The sequence below is a fragment of the Pseudorca crassidens genome, chromosome 17 (genome assembly GCF_039906515.1).
Source record: "Pseudorca crassidens isolate mPseCra1 chromosome 17, mPseCra1.hap1, whole genome shotgun sequence".
In the NCBI taxonomy this organism is placed as follows: Eukaryota; Metazoa; Chordata; class Mammalia; order Artiodactyla; family Delphinidae; genus Pseudorca; species Pseudorca crassidens.
Genome location: NC_090312.1, coordinates 84,786,919 through 84,808,678, shown reverse-complemented (window position 1 = coordinate 84,808,678; position 21,760 = coordinate 84,786,919). Strand labels below are relative to the sequence as shown.

Sequence of the window (21,760 nt, the reverse complement as noted above, 5' to 3'; positions counted from 1 at the left end):
CCTCCCCTAACCTACCACCGCCACTCTGGGCGTGTAGTGCGGGGAGCCGGGGTGTTCCTGAGGACCAGCTACCTAGGGCTGGAAAGCAGATAAGATGGAAGAAATTCATTCTGTTTGTATGGGGGTTTTCCTTTCATTTCTGTAGGTGATGATGATTCACCTGGTCAAATAGTGTGAAAGGGTGCCCAGTGAAGTCCTGCCCACCCCGTTCCCCAACATGACTAATATTATTCGCCAGGACATTTAAAAATGGTACTTGATTATGCTTATATAGAAACATGTTTGTAAGTGAGGAAAAGAGCAAGTTACAAAATTATGAGTCATGATATCATTTGGGAAAAAACACAGAAACCATATATTACTATATATCGAAAGTAATCTGGAAAGAAAGAACACTGAAATGTTCATAGTTATTTATTTTTGGGTTTTCTACATCCCAGAGTGTAGAACTGGAATTCACCTGGCCCTCTTCAAAACTATACCACCTCATCTTTTTTTTTTTTTTTTTAGTGTTATCAGAGCTTTCTTAATTTAGATGGTTGGTTGCAAAGTGATGTTAAATTTGCTTTGCTGTCATTTCTTATGTTTGTGTGGATAGATTGACAGATTTATTACTGTTTAAGGTTTTATTTGGGCTTTTTTCCTTATAACTGAAAAAAGTAAAAATATTTATGAGTTATAATTGGGAAATCCATGTTCCTAATAAACAGCATTTCAAGACTCATTCTAGTTTTTATTTGGCAGTGTTTATGCCTTTACTTTTGGTATTGTGGGAATTAAAGTTACATTATTAGGAATCGGATAGCCTTGAGATTAAAAACTGGAAGCATGTTTTCTAGGTTGTTTGCATTCAGCATTTTGCTTTTGAATAATATTATTTTGGGTCTTACGTCTTATGAATGGAGGTTCATTGTAATGTAGTAAGGAGGAGACTAGATTAGTGGATGCCTGGAGACTTGGGTTTTTGACTTGGTTTGGTAACTAACTGGTAGTTAAGTGACTTTAGGATTATCACCTAACTTTTCCTGGTGAGAATTTTCTTTTCTCTAAAGAGTTAGGTTTTGGACTGGATGGTCTCTGAGGATTTTTTTCTTTTAATGAAGATCCCAGACTAAGGGATTAAAGTATTTAAAACTATTAAACAACAACAGTAATAACAACAACATGCACACATATACACACATAGGAAAAAGGCAAGCAGAACTAATAGAAGGCGACTCAGACATGGCAAGAGGTCCAGAGGGCAGCTTATGTACACACTGCAACACTCACAGACCAACATCCCCATCTCGTGGTGTTTTCTCTTCACAGACATTAGTGCTTGGTTGAAATAAAACCAGAGTACTCTAGCCCTGAATTTAAAAATATAGCTCACTGGTGTTTGTTTTGAGTCTTATACTTTAAAAACAAAATAATCTTAGCTGCTATAATCTTTTAAATGTTAACATTGCCAATAACTGATCCATTAATCTTAGAACTGTTTCCCCAAAATGCAGCATAGAGAAATGGTGAAAAGTTTAGCAGTCACTAGGTTTATCACTTTTATGGCACTTATGTAAAAAGAAACATTACTTTTACATTGTTTACTTTGTAGTTTTGGATGCGCATAAAGCTTACCTGACTGAATTGTTAATAAAAAGGAGGCAACAAAATTCAACACAAATTTAGAATTTTTCTTCGGGAATGACTTCATAATGGTAAGGGTAATCAGGGTCCTTTAAGAAGCCTTTAAAAAGCAAGTCAGTAGCAATAGATGGTGGAGATTCTGACTGTGCAGCTGCAGGGAAGAGCAGTTGTCCCAGTGTTATGTGCATAGAAACTTAGCGCTCAGGGGACTGTTTCCTGGGGGCCAACCTTCAGGACTGTACAGAGAGCTTGAATTCTCCCAAAACGTAGATGGAGGTGAATGGAAGTTTTTTGTAATTTTATTTAATATGGACACTAAACTGGTCATAGTCAACATTTATTCTGTTTAAGATAGATACCTTGTTTAATTTTCACAGTGGTTCTTTGGAGCAGAAGCCACCGTGGTCTCCCTTTTATAGATGAGAAAACAGGGCCGGGGCCCCTGTCTGGGAGGCAGCGGCACTGGGAGCTGGCCTTGGGCAGCACCCACGATGCTGCCGGGATGGCTCGCTGTATAACCCACCGGTTAAGAGAGTGACTTTGGTCTAGAAACTGGGTTTTAATACTGGATCTGCCGCTTGTAACTGTGTGACCTTGGGTAGGTCACTTACTCTTCCAAACTTCAGTTTCTATAACTGTAAAATGAGTGCTTTTAGGATCAAATGGGATAATTTATTTAAAATAGCACACAGTGTACCCTGAACAAATGGTTATTACTAATTATTGTAGTTGTGATAATGAGTACTCTTGTTTTTGTGATTTATAACAGCCCCATATTTCTGTGGCCCAAGATTTTCAAGCCTTTTTTATGAAGCACAGTACATTAAGTGGCTAGTTTTTTTTTAATATAATTTATTTTATTTTTGGCTGCGTTGGGTCTTCATTGCGGTGCGCAGGCTTCTCATTGCGGTGGCTTCTCTTGTTGCGGAACACAGGCTCTAGGCGCACGGGCTTCAGTAGTTGTGGCTCGCAGGCTCAGTAGTTGTGGCGCACGGGCTTAGTTGCTCTGTGGCATGTGGGATCTTCCCGGACCAGGGATCGAACCCGTGTCCCCTGCATTGGCAGGCGGATTCATAACCACTGCACCACCAGGGAAGCCCCGTGGCTAGTGTTTTTAAGTTACAGTACTTATTGGCTTTCCATTATTTGTCCAGAAGCATTACTACAAATTAGTAACTGAAAGAGATGTTTTAGTTTCAGCAAGAGAGATAAGTTATACAAAATGACAGTCGCCTTAAAAGAGACGTCACTTTTTTTCCTGCCTCATGATTGTCTGTGTGCTTGCATGTGAGAGGGAGGGAGGGAGGGAGAGAGGCGGTGCTCCAGAGCCAGAAGGAGAGGGTCCTGATTTTTTTCAAGACTTGTGCAGTGGGCCTGGAGGGTGTTTCATGCTAGATGCTATTGAGAACACAGAAAACCACAGGGTCCATCCTCTAGAGAGGCCAGGCCAGTGATCCTAGGATAGGTTGTGATAAAGTGCACAAATCATGGTTGGTTCCAGGGGTTGGAGGTCAGAATGGTGGCAAAGACCAGGTTCAGTGAGAGTGAGGGAGTAGGGACCGTGAAAGGCTGGGGGTTCTAGGCAGAGAGGAACATTTCTGTGGTAAGACTTTAGAAATAAGTAGAATGAGGAGGTCTAAAGAAGTGGAAGTGTGAGAAAGGCTGTTGGATTGTGAAACTGTTGCTGGGTTGGGCCCAGATGAGGAGGACGTGTCTTAGGAAACATCCAGGAGGCTGGCTTTCCAGCCTCCAGCCTGCTGACGGGGGAGACGGGGCCCCCTGGTTATTAGGCAGCCAGCAGACTGGCTCAAGACCGAGGGTGGGGTCAGCATTCTCAAAATAGTACCTCTTAGTGCGTTTTTACAGATGGAACATAATTCTCTTCTTTGAAGATTACTGGAGAGTGTATGCTAATGAAATGGAGCTTTTATGGACTTCCTGGTCACGCCTGTTTATTCGATGTCGTTTCTTGGCTGAGGAACAGGAGTCTCAGTTATGGAAAAATAATCACTTACGATGATTCCCTTATGATTGATTTATGTCAGTTTAAAACTGATTGCTTAGGAATTTATATACATGTTCTGTACTGCTGTTAATGTGTGGAACAGTGCTTTCTTTAGCGTTTTCATTTTGAAGGGTTTTTAGATTCAGCATTTTTGGGGGCAGAATGCTTTTTAAAGGGAATTTTGTCTTTTTGGGAAATAATTTTTAAAGGTTAATTTGGGAAAAGCTGAATTTGAATATGTGTAGCCCTTATAATTATGAGCTTTTTACATTTACATTGACATTCTTTTGTATAGGCGTTAAAGTTCCTCGTAATTTTCGCTTGTTGGAAGAACTTGAAGAAGGACAAAAAGGAGTAGGCGATGGTACGGTTAGCTGGGGCCTGGAAGATGATGAAGATATGACACTTACAAGGTGGACAGGCATGATTATTGGGCCACCAAGGGTCAGTGCTATAAATTACATATTTTTTTCTATTAATATTTATTGTCACTTTAGAGTAAGCATTTTATTTTATAATATTGATATTAAAATAAATAATTATGATAACTTTAACTGAAACACTTCCTCACCTTTTACTTATTTTGTATACATTTATTGATGCTTGATTTTCTGGAGGATTGGGGGGAAAAGACCGATACAATCATTGCTGCCAAAGTGTTTGCAGTTGAGTAGAGGAGAAGAAATGAACACAAATGATAGATTCTGAATATGGCAGAGAAAGTTCACTGCGGGACTTTAGAATATGTTTCTTCTAGCTGGAATAATTGAGGAAAGCTGAACAGTGGAGGAAGTTGCCTTTGGAATGAGCCTTAAAGGACTGGCTGGTAGGATTTCAGAAGGTGGTGATGGGGATGGAGAACATTCCAGATAGAGAGGAGAAAAGGTGAGGAAATGGAGGGGTATTTGGGAAGAGCAAAGAGTGTATTTTGATGTAACATGTTACTAACCTGCTGTGTGTGTCATCAGGGTTTCTAAATTGGTTTGTGTTGAGTGCACATTGCTGTTGGCCAGTGACAGTTGACTCGCCATGGAAATGTTCTGGCCTCCATGTTTTCATCTATAAAATATGTAGACGAGGCTGATTCTTGCATGTTTTCTAGCATTGCTGGCAACAGACCTGTTGTTTTATTCTTAGGTCTTTCTCAAGTTTATGACTTTCTATTTTTACTCAAAATCTTTTTCAGACTCTGGGAAATTTTTTTCTGCGTTGCATTCCTTACTCAAAGGCCCCATTTACTGCGCACCCTGCAGTGACTCTTGGAAATATGTATTGTATGTTTTTTGACTTGTTGGAAAGAACACAAATATGAAGGTTTTCTTAGTCTTTGGTTTTGTATATTGTTTGCTGCCTGTGATGGGAGCATTTCAACTGTTTTGCTGTTAGGTAGAGTTTAGATTTCCTCTTTATTTTTTCTAAAAGGAAAATGGTCAGGTAATTAGCAATGTGAACTTTAGAGAATGAATTAATGTATGTTTTGCATTTTCTGGTATTCCTTTGCAGAATTTGTGCACTCTGCTAAACTAACAAGTTCCCTCTTCCCTCCAGTGCTCTGATTTTTCCATAAGACATGTGAGGAAGGAAATAAAATCCTGATGGTTAGAATTCTTGATGTTTTATAACTTGGTATTTGTAATGAAAACCTTGATTTTCACTGCCTGTGAACAGTATCACCATATGGTCTTTTTGGTAAAAGTAAGTGCTTATAATAATGAGCATTCTTATCTGATGAACAGCTTGAAGATTGGACAGTCTGAATTGGGTGGAGTATACATTCGAAATGATTTACATTTGGTTTTTCTCCAGTCGCTACTTCTAAGAGACTTTAAGAGTGTTTTGGAGTTTGTGCATAAGACCCCCCATGATGCTGTGGGCTGCCCTGTAACCTAGTTCACAAGTCTCTCTCACCCGGTTGGGGTCATCAGCAGGACCCCCGAACTAGCTGTTTCCTGGTGTCACTGAACCACAGGAAGCTCGCTGGGTTGCTGTGCCCAGTGGGAGCCAAGGCTGCTGTAGGGTCGGATGGGGCTAGGCCTGCTTTCAGGGGGCGCAGAGACAGGATGCTGCCCCCTGCCGCTTTCTGCTGGTGGGGGTTGTCTTGGAGCCCCTTCCCCTTTCTGTGGAGCGGGAGGCACCCCTGAGAGGCCCTGTCCTTCCAGCCAGGCTTTCCAGCCAGGCTTCCCCGCCTGCTGAGGCCTGGGGGGCTGGGTGAGAGTGGGCGGTCCCAGCACTCATTCAGCTGCTCAGCTGCCTTTTAATAAAACCTGCAGGGGCGGCATCTCGGCTTAGTTGGTTTTTCTTTGGAAGGTGCCAGATTCAGAACAATTTTGTCCCCAGCTTTAGGGTAACAGGAGAATTCCTACCTCAGCATTCTGTTACTTGGTTAGTTGTTTCTCGGTTTTTTATATGTTTTTTATATGTTACTAAGATCCCTGGTTTTTTATATTTTTCCACTATTTATTTGGATTTATATAATTAGCGATTTTGTTTTTCCATATATGTTTGTGTATTAAATTTTCTAAGCAGTATTTTTTAGCATTAGATGTTTAGTAACATTTCCAAGTTTCCTTATATGTATACTTACTTTAGAAGTTTTGAGAATTAAATGAATTAATAATTAGACAATAAGAGAGTATGTGTAGTACATAATTAATAAACATTAGTTCCTTTTACTACTCTCTTTTCTGTCACTCTTTTGTTAGACAACAGAAAGACTTGGCTGTTAATTTAAAGTTCAAGGGTGATGAAATTAATCAAAGGTACCAAAAGTTAGGATGTTTAATCATTGTAGGCTAGCTTAGATTGAGGTATAATTTGCATATAGTGAAATGCATAGATATTATCATGATTTTCGACAAATGGAGCCTGTTACCCGCACCCATGTCGAGATACAGAACATGTCTGTGCCGCCAGAAATTCCCTGTGCCCCTCCCCGCCCTGCCCCAGTCACTACTCCCTACCCCCTAGAGTAGTCTTGTGTGTTGTAGGACTTCGTGCCAGTGGAATCGTGCAATGTGTGTGCTTAGAGGCCCGCTTCTTTTGACTTGGCATATAATGTCTCGGGATCAGCTGTGTTGTTCCAAGAAGTGGGTAGTGGTGTGTTTCACAGAGATGCCACAGTGTGCTTATCGCTTCTCCTGATCACAGTACTCCCTGCCCATTACAAGTAAAGCTGCTGTGATTACAAGTCTTCTTGTGAACATAGGTTTGTTTCCATTTCTCTTGGATAAAATGCCTAGGAATGGAATTCCTACTTGGTAGGGGAGGTGTGTGCTTATTTATCTTTATAAGAAAATGCCATATTGTTTCCAAAATGATTATACCATTCCCTACAACCAGCAAAGTATGAGAGTTCTAGTTGTTTCCATGTACTTTGAGTATTTTTAACAGTATGGAATTTCTCAGGGTCTATTTAAGAAAAATTTTTTTTCCTTTTATTTCTTTTTTTATTGAAGTATAGTTTATTTACAATGTTGTGTTAGTTTCAGGTGCACAGCAAAGTGATTCAGTTATACATACATATCTATTTTTTTTCAGATTCTTTTCCCTGGTAGGTTATTACAAAATATTGAGTATCGTTTTCCCTGTGCTCTACAGTAGGTCCTTGTTGGTTATCTATTTTATGTATAGTAGTGTGTATCTGTTAACCCCAAACTCCTAATTTACCCCTCCCCCTGCCACTTTCCCCTTTGGTGACCATAAGTTTGCTTTTTATGTCTGTGAGTCTGTTTCTGTTTTGTATATAAGTTCATTTGTATCATTTAAAAAAATTATTATTATTTTTAACGCAAGTTTTCTAGAGAGGCTGCTGTGCATGTGATTGGAGAACGACAGACCAGATGATTTCCTTGACCTTTAGTCCTGTTTAAACCTCTCCAGGTCCTGGGCATATTATTAATATATGTTTGCTGTTAAACTTGGATGAGTTTTATCCAGCTGTTTCTTTTTTAAAATATTGAAATGTATAATAATATATGTATAAGATTGTTGTATACATTTTAAATTACGGTAGTTTAATAACCCAGACCTGACCTCCACTTGGGAGAACTCTTACTTAAGGGAGAGGAAGCTGTGGATCAGTTGGGGTAAGTGAAATATATAGATGGTTAACTTCTTTTTTCCCATGTTTATACAGGAATCAACAGGTATGAAATTTGTCACTTCCATTTATTTTTTTACTGTCTTGTTTTAATTGAACACTAATAAGTTTACCTAGTGAACAGAAGCCATAAGGATAAAGAAGAGTTAATTATAGGCATGAAAGTAAGCCTTGAAAAATCTAAAAGCATTAAGTCTGGTAGCTTTAAAATGGCTGTTTTATAATATGGTAATGTTCAACTTCTCGATTAAGAAACCCTGTTTTTAAATGATGTGGAAAAATAAAAGTTGGGTATTGTATCTCTGAATTTAGATAATGGAATTTAATGGACAACAAAATTAATGAAGTAGTAATGTAAATGTAACTAACAAGAGGCATGAATTAATTGTTCTAGTGCTGGACAATGGTATAATATGGTGTTTATACCAGAAGATATATTGATTGCTGTATAAATGGGGTAACCATATAATTTGTTGTCCAGCCAGACCCTTTTGAGAATGAAATGAAGTATTATTAATAATTAATACAGGAGCAGTAAGAATAAACAGAATTGTCCTGGAAAAATGGGAACCTTTATATATGTGTGACACAGGTCAAGCCACAATATGGACTTCTTAGTAAAATCTGAATTTAAGTGGTCTGTTTTTTCCTTTTAATTTGTTATAGGCATTGTCTGTGCCACAAAAGCAAGTTCTGACCATTTTGATATTGCTTTGTAGAATTATTTAATTTTGTGAAATCTCTACTTTTAAGTGTGCTTGCTGCCTGTTTCTAGCCACATAGACCAAATAAATGTGTAGACAGGCAAATTCGTGGCCATACGAGTGGCCACATTAAGTGCATTACATTGTGCTTTCCCTCTTGATCAGCACTTCAGTATTATTATTATTATTTTTGCCTTCCAGACAAATTATGAAAACAGAATATATAGCCTGAAAGTAGAATGTGGACCTAAATACCCAGAAGCACCTCCATCAGTTAGATTTGTAACCAAAATTAATATGAACGGAGTAAATAATTCCAGTGGAATGGTAAGTTAAAGTGGTCATTTTATTCTTACATAACCTATAAATATACAGTCAGGAGAATGTTAAAACAACAACAACAAAAGGACCTTTGTTTAGCGGAAAGTCTAAAACAGTTTATCTCATGTTGTTTTTCTCTTTTGAATGAACCTTTCCTTAAGAACCTTTATGTACTAGCCTAGATAGAGGTGAGGGTTTTATTAATTGCTTCAGTAGTCATATTTCAGCTGAATCCTTGTTTGGTGATAAGAAAGTCATTATTTCTGTTTGAATTAACATTTTTCTTTAGGGTTAAGGTACATTGGTGAGATTAAAAGGATGGATATTCATGAAGAGGAGGTTTTTCTTTGAGGAACAAGTATGTCTGTACGGGAACAGACAGTCGTGGTTGAGCATGGTTGTTTAAAGCAAATAAATCAAAATGATGTGCTCTGCCTGACTCACAGAAGGAAGTGAGCGGAAATAATTTCCAGTACGAGTCTTAGGTTCATACGAGTACTAGAACTTGAAGCGAAGGCTCTTGAGGTGCTGTGTTGAGAGCACCCTCACATGCAGAATACGTGTTAGGAAGCATGATAACGTGATGATAGTAGCATGAACATCATCTGTCATAGGAACAGAACGTTACCTTAACTTCTGTGTGCGCCTACTCATCCCGTCCCTGTGTTCCCTTTCCCCAGCAATGGTAATTAACACCTGGAGCATTTCTTTTGTGTTCTATCACTTTTTCTTTATAGTTTTAGCCCAGGTGTCACATCTGTACAGCTAGCCTTCCTTCCTCTCTCCCTCTTTCCTTCTCTTCCGTCCATCATCCATCCCACACCATGAGTTTATACCATCATCTCCAGTTCTGTTCCAACACTGCAGGGTGTTTTTCAGATTTCATCCTTTCTATGCTTGTAGTTCTTGCCTTCAGCGGTGAGAAACCTGCTTTCTGTTGCCCAGTGTGTTTACCTGCATGTGCTCAGTCCCCCTGTGTGAAAGCATACTTCCAGCAGCAGGCTGGGTCCTGGACACACAGCTGGCCGTCCGGCCCCCACCGCACCCCAGGGCTCCAGGTGGGCTGGCTCCTCCCTGCTGGGTGCACCGGACAAAAGCATGACCCTGACTGGAGGAGCGCTATTGGGCATCTCAGCCCTGGACCTGCTGGGCCACTCCCATACCTCCCTGCGTGCGGTGCGCCAGCCGGTGCTAGGCCCTGAGAGTCCTCCCTGCCCTGCCTGCTAGGGCATCAGTCCATGGACATTGTACAATGTGTTGATGCGTTCAGGTGTATAATCATCTTATCTTGTGGTTTCTATCTTTACACGTGTTTCTTGTTTCTTGCCTACTTTTGAAATGGCCATTCTCGATTCTTTTCATTGTTTCTGTTCTTCCAGTGGTTATTCTAGAAATTACAGCATGCATGCTTAACTATTTCTGTGTCAGTAATATTAGGAGATGTGATGGAAGGAGGATTACGAAACAGTTTGAATTTACAGAAGGGATATTGTTTAGGGAATTTCTTTTATGACATACAACTTTGCCTTTATGAGGAAGACATTTTTGTGAAATTTCTTTACCAGGAATAGCTGTTCTTCACAACTGCTGGTTTGTTTTCATATTATAGACTCTGCAAATTAGGTAATTCATAGTGAGTTCTACATTGTTGTGGGAACTAGGAAATTCAGGATTAAATTTCAGACCTGCCTTACGAGCTCATCTGATCTCATTTTGGACATTATGCGTCCTTCTCTGCCTCTCCTCCTTAAACCCTCTAGCATTAAGGTCTGTTAGTCTTTGTTGAAAATGTAACTCGAGTCCGATTTTACTTTTCTCCTTACGTTGCCACCGAGTGAATGTTAGCCATCATCTCTTGTCTGGGCCCTGCACAGCCTCTCTGATTCTCCTGCTTTACCTCCCCCAGTCTTTACAAAGAAAGCAGCAGAGGGATCTTTCTGAGGCACAGGTTGTGTCCTGTCGCTTCTGTGCTTTAAAATCCTGCAGTGGCTTCAGCCACACGTGCACACTCTCTGCCCTGGCTCCCTGGGGCCTCACGGTGCTCGCGGCCCTGCACACCTTTCCTTTCGCCTCAAGACCGTTGCACTTTCTGTGCTTCCAGGGTGGACATCCTTACGGACTCTTTCTTCACTTCGCTGTGTAAGTGTCACTCTCAGAGAGTTCTGTCCTGACTCCCAGTCTGAACTGTGTCTGTTTTGTTACTCTGCTACAGTCACTCTTTTATTCTTCCCCTTTGTAGCAGTTACTATAAATTATCATTTTTCTCTTTGTTTTTATTTTTGGCGTTTTTAAAAGAATTGTTTCTAACACACAGGCAGGTTTTAGAGAATGATGTAACCAACATCCTCCACTTACCCTCCTCAAATCTTAACCTTTTTGTCTTATTTGTAACAGGTCTTTTTTTAAAGAAAGACTGCATTATACAGAGTTAACTTTGTGCCTTTCCCGGTTTCCCCTTTCTCTTTCCTCAGAGGTGGTTCCATCTCAGATTTGGCATTTATCGTTTCATGCATGGTTGTACTTTTACTGTGCATGTTTGTGTATGCTTCTATGTTGTATCCCTTTTGTGTGCACTCATATGTCAGTGACTTTTTTTTTTTTTTTTTTGCGGTACGCGGGCCTCTCACCGTTGTGGCCTCTCCCGCTGCGGAGCACAGGCTCCGGACGTGCAGGCTCAGCGGCCGCGGCTCACGGGCCCAGCCATTCCGCGGCATGTGGAATCTTCCCGGACTGGGGCACGAACCCGTGTCCCCTGCATCGGCAGGCGGACCCTCAACCACTGCGCCACCAGGGAGGCCCAAGCTCAGATTTTTTAAGATAAAAGTTTCTCCGTTAAATTGCTGTAGAACTCTCTAAAGGCTACTCTGAATTTCTGTGTTTATCTTGTGGTGGACCAGTAAAAATCAGTGCAAGGCCTTGGGCTGTTCCGTGAAAGGTGATTTCAGTGGCCCTGCTCTAGGACGTTCACGTACAAGTAGGATGTCTGCTGAGGTGGGGTCTGGGTGAGGCTTGTCTTCAGCTTGACTGACTTCCGCCCGGGCTCTTCCAGGGTTGTCCATGTCTGTCATGCTCACTGTGTGTAAGTGCCAGGACTGTCCATCCCTACCAACGCTTCATATAGTCAGGCTGGAGTGGGGACCTGGAAGCAGAGAAATTAAGTCCTGGTTTAATTATTGGAGTGTAGGTGTTTGTATAGAGTGACTGGATTAGGCATCAGGTTTTCTTTTGATTGATATTCATTGTGGTTTGATTTGCATTCCCCTAGTTAGGCACCTTTTCACCTGCTTATTGGCCATTTTTTTTTACCCTCTTTGGAGAAATGTCTATTCAGAACCGTCTAAAACGACAAGGATTTATTGTCTCACAGTCTTTGTGGGCTGGGACTGTGGCCCAGGGCCTTTCACAGGGCTGCAGCCCACATGCCAGCCTGTGCTGTGGTCTCTGCTGAAAGCTCGACTGAGGAAGGATGCAGCTCCGGCCTCACTCACGTAGGTGTTGGCAGTAGTCAGGTTCTCAGTCAGCCTTCAGTTCCTTATACACTATAGCCAGAGGCCACAGAGCAGTTCACAGCACAGCAGCTGGTTTCTGTCTGCAAAGCAGGGGAGTGAAAGCAAGAAAGAGCAGGATGGAAGCTGGAGTATTTTTGTAGCTTAACGTCAGAAGTCATATCCCAGCGTTCTGTCCAGCCCACACTCCAGGGAGGGGTCACATAGGACGTGAATGTCAGGAGTTGAAGATCTTCGGGAACCATCACAAAAGCTGCTGTCTTAGTTTGACTGCTGTCACAAAAAGACCATACACTGGGGCTAGTTTGGACAGCAGAGATTATTTCTCACAGGCTGGAGGCTGGGAAGTCTGAGATCAGGGTTCCCACGTGGTTGGGTTCTGGTGAGGACCCTCATTCTGGGCTGCAGATGACTGACTTCTTGCTGGGTCTTCACGGGGAGGACAGAGCAAGTTCCAGTCTCGTTCTCTCCTAATCCCATCGTGGTGGCTCCACCCTTGGGTCCTCACCTAAACCTATTGATAATTACTTCCCAAGGTCCTCAGCTCCTGGTACCTTCCCGTGGTGGTTAGGGTTTCAGCGCATGAGTTTTGGGGGACACAAACATGCAGTCCATAACAGCTGTCTACCACGATCCACTTTGCCCACATTTTAATTGAGATATTGAGCCTTTATTATTAAGTTCTAAGAGTTCTTAGTTTACTGAACAAGAGCCCCTTGTCAGGTATATGATTTGCATGAATTTTGTTTCATTCTGTGGGTTGTCTCTTTGTTTTCTTGATGTTTTCAACACAAAAATTAAAAAATTTATATAGCCAATTTGTCTACTTTTTCTTTCATTGAAAGTATTTAGTTGTTACATCTAAGAAACCATTGTCAAATCCAACGTCACAGAGATTTACTCCTGTTTTTTTCTAAGAGTTTTATTGTTTCAGCTGTTAATTTAGGCCTTTGATCCATTTTGAGTTAAGGGTCCAGCTCCATTCCTTTGCATGTGAATGTCCAGTTGTCCCAACACCGTCTATTGAAGGGACTGTCCTTTCCCCATGGTTGACACACTTGTCAGAGATCTTTTGACTGTACGTGCATGGATTTACTTCTGGGTTCTCAGTCGTTTTCCATTCCATTGATCTGTATGTCCATCCTTGTGTGAACACCACCCTTTGTTTTTGTTTGGTTTGGTTTGTTTGTTTGTTTTGGCCACCTGCGCGGCATGCGGGATCTTAGTTCACTGACCAGGGATCGAACCCGTGCCCCCTGCAATGGAAGTGCAGTGTCTTAACCACTGGACCGCCAGGGAAGTCCCACACGCTTCTTGATTACTGTAGCTTTGTAGTAAGTGTTCTTTTTCATATTGTTTCGGCTATTCTGGGTTCCTTGCATTTCCATATGAATTAAAGGATCAGCTTGTCCAGCTCTGCAAAAAAGAAAAGAAAAGAAAGGGCAGTTGAAATTTTGATAGGGATTGTGTGAAATCTGCAGATCAGTTTGAGGAGGATTGTCGACGACTTTAAGCGTTCTGATCCGTGTACATGGGATACTTTTGTCAACAGTTTTTTTTACAGTATTCAGTGTGCATGGCCTACACTTCTGTTTCTTATCCTGTTGTAAATGGCATTGTTTCCTTGAGTTGCTTTTCAGATCATTCATTGCAAGCACACAGGTGAGGTTTTGTTTGTGGATCCTGTACCCTGCAGCCTTGCTCTACTCGTTTATTCCCTCCAGCAGTTGCAGTTCCTTTAATGGCTGCCTTAGGATCTGTGTACAAGGCCACGGCATCTGCGCATAGAGATGGTTTCACTTCTTTCTTTTCAAAACCTTTAATTTCATCTTCTTGCCTAGTTGCCTGGCCAGAGCCTCCAGTTCAGTGTTGAGTAGCAGTGATGGCAGCAGATGTCCTTGTCTTGTCTTATCTCAGGAGGAAAGCTTTCAGTCCTTCACCATTGAGTGTGCTGTTAGCTGTATATTTTTTGTAGGTGCTCTGTATTGGGTTGATATACCTAGTTTGTTGAGTGTTTTTATCATGAAAGGTTGTTGGATTTTGTCAAAGCTATTTTGTGTCTGTTGAGATAATCATGGTTTTTGCTCTCTGTTCTGTTAATACGGTGTATTACATTGGTTGATTTTTATATATTGAACCAACCTTGCCCTACTGGGATAAATCCCACTTGGTTGTGGTGCATAATCAAATTCTTTATATGTTGCTCAAGGTCAGCCATAGGTGAGAGTTTATGGCCTTCTCAGGTCTTTTGAGCCTGTACAGCCCTGCACATGTGTGTCTTCTAGATTCACAGGTGTGTGTTGGAACTTTTCAAAGCCTCACTGGACATCTCATTTCCCAGCTTTCCTGTGAAGTATTTGGTCACCTTCCTGCTTTCCTCTTACCACCTCCTCGCCCAGCAGAGGTGTAAACAGTTTAAGCAATTTCTTTAATTTAAAATTTTTTTTATTTTTTATTTAAGTATATAGTTGATTTACAGTATTATATTTGTTTCAGATGTACAACATAGTGATTCAGTGTTTTTATAAATTATACTACATTTAAAGTTATTACAATATAATGGTTATCTTTCCCTGTGTTGTACAGTACATCCTTGTTGCTTATTTTGTACATAGTAGCTTGTGTCTCCGAGGTGTCACACAATTGACACTGGTTATTTTTGGCAAACACCAGGTGGAGGGGTGGGCCAGGGACTAGGTGGTCCTCTGTGGGTGAGTTCTGAGGTCAGACAAAGAGAAACCCCATGGGAGGGGTTTTCCAGGGAACTTTCAGGCAGGCCGAGAGATGGCAGGTACCTGGGGGTGAGGCTTTGAAGGAGCTCCAGCCCCATCCTGCCAGTTTCCTGCAGTGGAAGATGAATTTAGCACAGTGCGGAGAACACACGGGAGAGAGAGCTCTGAAAGCAGAGGTCAGGGTTCGCAGTTCTTTCCTTAATCCTGGTGGAGGTCATTGCCCAGACTTTGGGTCGTGGCATTGGGAATGGAGAGAAACCTTATCAAGAAGGAATTGGTAAATATGTTTACGTGTAGTTATTTTATATAACATTTGTTTATTTCTGATGACCGAAGTTCCCTACACGTTTACAGAAAAGCACCACACGAAAAGGACACAATTTTTTAGGAAACACCTGTTGAAGAAGGAATATTTTCCCTAAGTATTATATGAACCAGTAGTTTCATAATGTTCGCTTTGTGAAAATAGAGCCAAGCTATGAATTTTTAGAAGTACTTCTTATCAAAGTGCGTCTAGTGAGTTGGTGGCCGACCCCGCTACACTCGGCAGCTGACTTTCCTCTTCTTCCCCTCCTTTCAGGTGGATGCACGGAGCATACCAGTGTTAGCAAAATGGCAGAACTCATACAGCATTAAAGTTGTACTTCAAGAGCTAAGACGTCTAATGATGTCCAAAGAAAATATGAAGCTTCCACAGCCACCAGAAGGACAAACATACAACAATTAATTTTAGTGGATTTAAAACTTGTCTTAAATCAACAACCTTCTATTCATGTTAATGTCTTGATTAAATATCACAATGCAAAATACCCACACATTAAGTAAGATAATTCCAGCTGGTAAACATGACCTGGACATCTGTAAGAGTATATTTAATATATGTACACCCATTATGTTTCCAGGTAACAGGAGGAAAATTCAGCACAGTTTTTTTTCTTGTTAAGGCACCGTCATTTAAGCATGAACCTGGAGTACTCAGAGTGGAACTTGGGTTTCCAGGTGGAAGAACAGCAAGAAGTGTCAGATGGCTGTGCAAGCAGATGTGTTTCTGAAGAGAAAGCCCAAGAAGGAAAACCCAGAATGGCGTGCTCTCGCTTAGTGAAAGAGCTTCCGTTGAAATGGTCTAAAGTGGCAGGTACAATGAATATTGTCACAAAACGTGTTCATTTTCGAAGCGGTATAGGTGCTGACTACTAGTAGTATCAAAAATACGTTCAGGATTGTTTTGATACCTGTATTTATAATAAAATTGTTGTGGGGAGGTGGACGGATTTCCGTTACAAGCTGTTCCTGGGTGTTCCATGTACCAGACGCGGTGAAGAGTTGTTTACAGTCTTTGTTGGACAAACCATGCATTTACATTTAAATGAAATCAACAAAAAGGAAATAGATATATGGATATGTGATTTTGAGATTAACGTTAGTCTTAAATTGTAAATAAAATGTGGAATGTGTCCTCAGAAACTGTGCCATTTCTGTTATATTGATGTGGTATGTATACAGTAACTTGCTGAGGTAGCAGAAATCGGAATTATTGTAGCCTTCCCCTATACACACCTTTTATTATTTATCCTATATTGTATACTTCTTGCAAATTGGAATTTGTGGAGTATTTAACAGTACAGATTACCTAATAAGTTTAATTTCTTGTTAGGAGAAGGAGGAATCCCAGGTATTATGTTTTGAAGTTGATTTCACCAGAAATATTGTTAAGAAAGATGTTTGAGTTCTAGCAGTTTTTATAGAATTAGAGATCGCAAATTATCCAAACGTACGTTCCAGTTTTTCTTCATAATATCTGCCCCCAGTGCTCTTCGCACTAACTGGGGTTAGTCTTGTTCACTTATCCTTTGCCTTGGCAGCTACATAATTCTGAACTGAAAGCCCACCTGTGCTCCGCTTTACCAGAGTGGCGAGGCTTTCGGACGCCGTTTCTCATCTCACGGCGCTTGGGTGTACTACTTTGTTGAAAATACTTCTCTCTTGTGGGTTCTGTTTTCCGAAGAAAATAGTAAGGTGGTCATGTAACAAGGACAGATTTCTCAACCCTGACATGTTTTTATCAAGTGCATTCAAAGTTAAAGCTCTGAGCTACCTTTTCTTGGCCAGTAATACTTTAAAGTCAGTGGCAGTTTATCTAAATTTGCTAATTTCAATATGGCTTTTTTTTTTTTTTTGCGGTATGCGGGCCTCTCACTGTTGTGGCCTCTCCCGTCGCGGAGCACAGGCTCTGGACGCGCAGGCTCAGCGGCCATGGCTCACGGGCCCAGCCGCTCCGCGGCATGTGGGATCTTCCCGGACTGGGGCACGAACCCACGTCCCCTGCATCGGCAGGCGGACTCTCAACCACTGCGCCACCAGGGAAGCCCTCAATATGGCTTTAATTATCAAAGATGTTTAAAGTGACACATAGAGAATGTATACATACAAATTAGTGCATGTGTAATTTATTAAAATAGGTTTGAAATGAACTATTACCTTGGCATACATTCTTAAAAATTTTAAGTGGTTGAGATTAAGTGGAATTACACTGATATCCTATGTGAGAGTGGTGGTTCCTGACAGTCTACATCGGTCTCTAGTGACCCCTTCCCCACTGGGAGAGCGTGTCCTGTCATATGTGGGCGCTGATAACCATCTGAGTGCTGTACATTGTTTCTACAGTGGTGGGCTGAGAGCCTGGGCACCTTGACCTCTGGTCCACTCTCCTTTCCCCGCACCCGCTGTTGTGAAGGACTCCCCCCCACAGGTGTGTGTTGCCTTCGAAATTTGGTTGAAAGGCTAGCAGGTGAGACTGTAGGGGATGATCATGTGTTAATAAAGATTGCAAAAGTAAAATATTTGTCCTGTTAGGTCAGTGTTATGCTTTAATGGTTTTAATTACTAATTTTCAGAATCCCTCATTTAAAAATATTTTTTCTAGTATTTTAAAGTAATGGCATTTGTTGTTACAGGTTTATGTGTGACTTTTCAGGATTTTGGAACATAAACATTTATAAGAGGTGGTCAATGGTATTTGAGTTTTTTGGGTGTAAAATTTTTTTAAAAATTATAATTTTAAATTATCTTTTTAAAAGAATTTATCACACTTCAAATTTGAGTAAGTGCCTGGGGAGTGAATTAGTTTGACTTGCATATGGTTTATTAGTCTGGATTACTTAATACCAATTCATTAATTTAGCTTCTTCCCACTAAGTGTATATTGTTATTGATGAATATGCATGAAATTCATATTGTTTTGAAAATTTAGAGTACATGGCTGGAAAATATCAATGTGTTTCCCACCCTGGATTTGGTGTGAGACCATGTGGGCGGCTCTGGAAGACGCATCGTGAGGTATAGACTTTGGTCAAAGCTGTGCTCACTCTTCTCGTGGGTACACAGCCGTGCTTGCATGTACACGTTAAAGAGTGTAAATGCAGATGATGCTGTCTAGTGTCATGAATAACAATTTGGGGAGTTATTTAAGGAATTTTTTCCCCCAGATTTTCTCGGTAAGTATATTTTTTAGACATATATGTGAAGCATTATAGTATAATTAATTGCTGGGAAGGATCTAAAAGGCACTGATTTCACTTTTCTGAGAAGTAACAATATGATTTTCCAGTAACAACTTGATTGGCTTTTGGTTGTGTTCACAAAAAGATTGCAGCTCCGAAGATTTTGGAAAGCATTTGTATTTTGTATATAAAACAGAAACATTATGAAAAGCAGTGGATGCAGCGTATTACAGGCTTGATAGGAGCGTTAGCAGTTAATTCCTACCCAGTACTGTGTTTATTGACAAGCAAATGTATGGAAATAGAATATCTTTTATGCTAAAATTAATATGCCTCTTTGAAGTTACTAAACAGTAGATGGAAATCTTATCATAGGTCATACTGAAAATGTTGGCTATTTTAAAAGTATAGTGGAATACTGAAAAGATACACCATAAGTATTTTCTGAAGGGAAAATTATCGAGGTATTTGCTGACACAGAAAATAAATGACAAGTCAAAACTGTCATCCTGTGAAATAAGGGAGCTTGAGGGAATCATGGAGTGAGTACGTGATTTTAAAGAATCACTGGATGTGAAGAGGTTGCCCATTGTGTTTACGTACATCTCTAATGGGACATTCTCACCTAAAAAATTCCTAAAGGTCCTCTGCATTTCATTTTTACATGTAATCTAAAGATCAGTACAGAATTTTTTCTGCAACTTCATTTATGAAATCAGTGATAAAATCCAGATAGATTTCACTTTCTTAACAGAAACATTCCAGGAATCATCCTTTCTCCAGTGGGTAGCTGCCCAGATACCATGTAAGGATTGTGCAGTGGCCCCTCTGCTCCAGATGTGAATTCTTTTATCTTGTCTTCGTTGAGTACTGAGCAGCTGCTTACATCTGTCTGAGATTTTGGCAGCCAAAAGATTATACAAAAGTAAAGGTAATATTCCACCTCCAAAGGAAGACTAATCTCTGGCACTGAGAAACCAATGAAGTGAGAAACCCCGTGGTCAGTAAAGAAGCAAATCTTTGAATTCATTGAGAGTGAAAACTGTTCCTTGTTTGTTCAGTGCAGTTGAGTAATTAAAATATTGTTCAGAGATTATGGGGAAACATTAAACAATGGAGTGTGTGTATTCTTCCTTCATCTGATATAATAGCTTTTTTTTTTTAAACAGGCTTTTAACAATAGATAATTTTACAGAGTAATCTGGAAAATTAACAGTGTAATGTAAAGTGAGGTTTCGACAGGACACCTACATTAAAATGTAGTAAGATTAGTTATAATACTTAATGTCATGTTTTTTGGGTCCAAAGACTCTTCCAATCAACAAGCATGGTAATTGTGAGTGCTTTATTACACAGGGTGAGACTTTATAGCCTTTGTAGTTTGTCAGCCCTTAATTTGAGGGAAAAAGGTAGATTTTCTCCACAGTGGATAACTGACAAAGAGAAATGTATTGTTTTACTGCTTCTCAAGCCACATTGTCCAAATAAGTAGTGATTGCCAGATGTCCAGATTATATCCACTATCATAAATTATCTTTTTATTGCTGTAATTTAAAAAATCATCTTAATACTCAAGTAAAAGTAATTGAGTTCACAAGAAAAGTAAAATATCTAATTGCCTGGGTTTCTTAATCTTGAGTAACATACGGACTTCTTTAAGGAGAACAGTAATTCTTTTGGACTCAGTATTGTCTTGAATTATTTTTGTTAAAACATTGTTTAATGCATAAAATTGTATCAATGCAAATGTATAAACTTCTTAGTCCTATAAAATTATAAAGCAAATTAACACAATTACATAGTAATTAAAATGTAAAAGACTTTAATATTGAGGATGTTTTATTGAATTACTCTCTACTTGAAATGTAAATATTTTCGTCTCTTCTTGGCTTTTTGTTGTTGCCATGTCTATATTAGAGTGTGCGGCTGGACCTCAGATTTTTCTTACCTTTTCTCTCTTGACAAACTGGTACAAAAAACCTTTGTTGTGTTATCTGACCTTCATTTGGTATAAATACAGTTCCCGCATTAGGTCCCCCTCTGTTCTGTTCTGTTAACCAGAGAACTAAAATTCCTGAGTCTTGATTCAACTTTGAGACCACAGTTGTCTTAAACCCTTGATTCTTGAGAATTACTGTGCTACTCACTTTGCTGTGTTTGTGGCCCTGTATAGAAATAAAAATGATTTATGATTGGTGATGGTAGGTAAACTGATACAGTAAGATCATTTTAAATTTGGGTGACACATTTTAATCCGTTAGGTTTTAAAGCTTAGTGCTAAGAGGTGCTGAATACATTTATTGGTTTAGAAAATAAACTGCGGTTGAAAGTGGCTCCTTTCTCTGTTTGTGCCTCTGTACTGTCCATCGTCCTCTGGTGAATCTCCCGCACCTGTCATCTCTCTAGCTCCCTTCTATCAGCCTATGGCCACTGCTGTTCTTACGTTCTGTTGCTCTTTGATTGGATCCCTTTAAACCCCTTTTCCCCATCATTCTGGATGTGGTCCCCTCACATCAGCCGCAACCATGAATTTGAAGACTGCTTATGAGAGGTAGCTCGCCCGTTTGCTGTGCTCTGGCTCCTTCCTGCCTGTGCCCTTTGTTTACCACCTGTGCCCTCACTACCTGGGTCCTCTCCAACCTTCTCTATCCCTGATTTGCAGATCTTCTCCTCACCTGTCACCGTTGTCCTCCTTGACACAGTGTCCTTGTGTGTGATATTTTTGCTTCATTTGCCTCTGAGAGTTGATGTCCAAGCTGCCCATCACAGTAATAAAATTTTAATAGTATTTATAAATGTATTCTAAGCATTTAGTATTCTTTGAATTTAAAAATATCCCCAGAGTATATTTTTTGAAGCTAAACATCAGAATTTGGATGTTTTCTTGTTTGAGATATTTAAGATTATGAGAAATACCATTTTTGAAAACAATGTATTTGTCTACAAAGAAGTGTTAGAATCATTTATTTGTATTAAAAATTATTAAAATGACTGCCAGAAACTAGGTGACTTTTTATGCGATGCAGAATCTACTGAGTTCTGCTCAGCAGGCAGGTTGGAGTGTTTTCTTCAACCCTCCCTGTGTTAAGTCCTTGTGAGACTGCTGCTTTAGGACATAAAGGTAGACAATACCATGGAGGTGATAGGTAGGCGCCAGTTCTGTCAGCCTTGGTGATCAAGTGGGTGACAGAGTCTGTGGTCCTCCTCTGGGGCTCCTCACTGGCAGAACCCAAGCGCCGTTAGCAATGAGGTTCTAAGCCGAACCGG

General features: G+C 40.3%; 1 protein-coding gene across 3 annotated transcripts in view; it reads left to right on the top strand.

Annotated features, from left to right (window-relative positions):
* UBE2V2 (ubiquitin conjugating enzyme E2 V2) overlaps nucleotides 1-16,457 on the top strand; it is a 29,315-nt gene extending 12,858 nt beyond the window's left edge. For 2 of the 3 annotated variants that reach the window (XM_067712373.1, XM_067712374.1), the window contains exons 2-4: nucleotides 3,927-4,075; nucleotides 8,636-8,761; nucleotides 15,574-16,457. In XM_067712373.1, the coding sequence (XP_067568474.1) occupies nucleotides 3,927-4,075; nucleotides 8,636-8,761; nucleotides 15,574-15,720 (422 nt within the window). In that variant the 3' untranslated portion in view covers nucleotides 15,721-16,457. Of the gene's footprint in view, nucleotides 1-3,597; nucleotides 3,619-3,926; nucleotides 4,076-8,635; nucleotides 8,762-15,573 lie in introns of those variants that run through there. The other variant, XM_067712372.1, reaches the window with a different exon arrangement.
* Nucleotides 16,458-21,760: the final 5,303 nt, after the last annotated feature.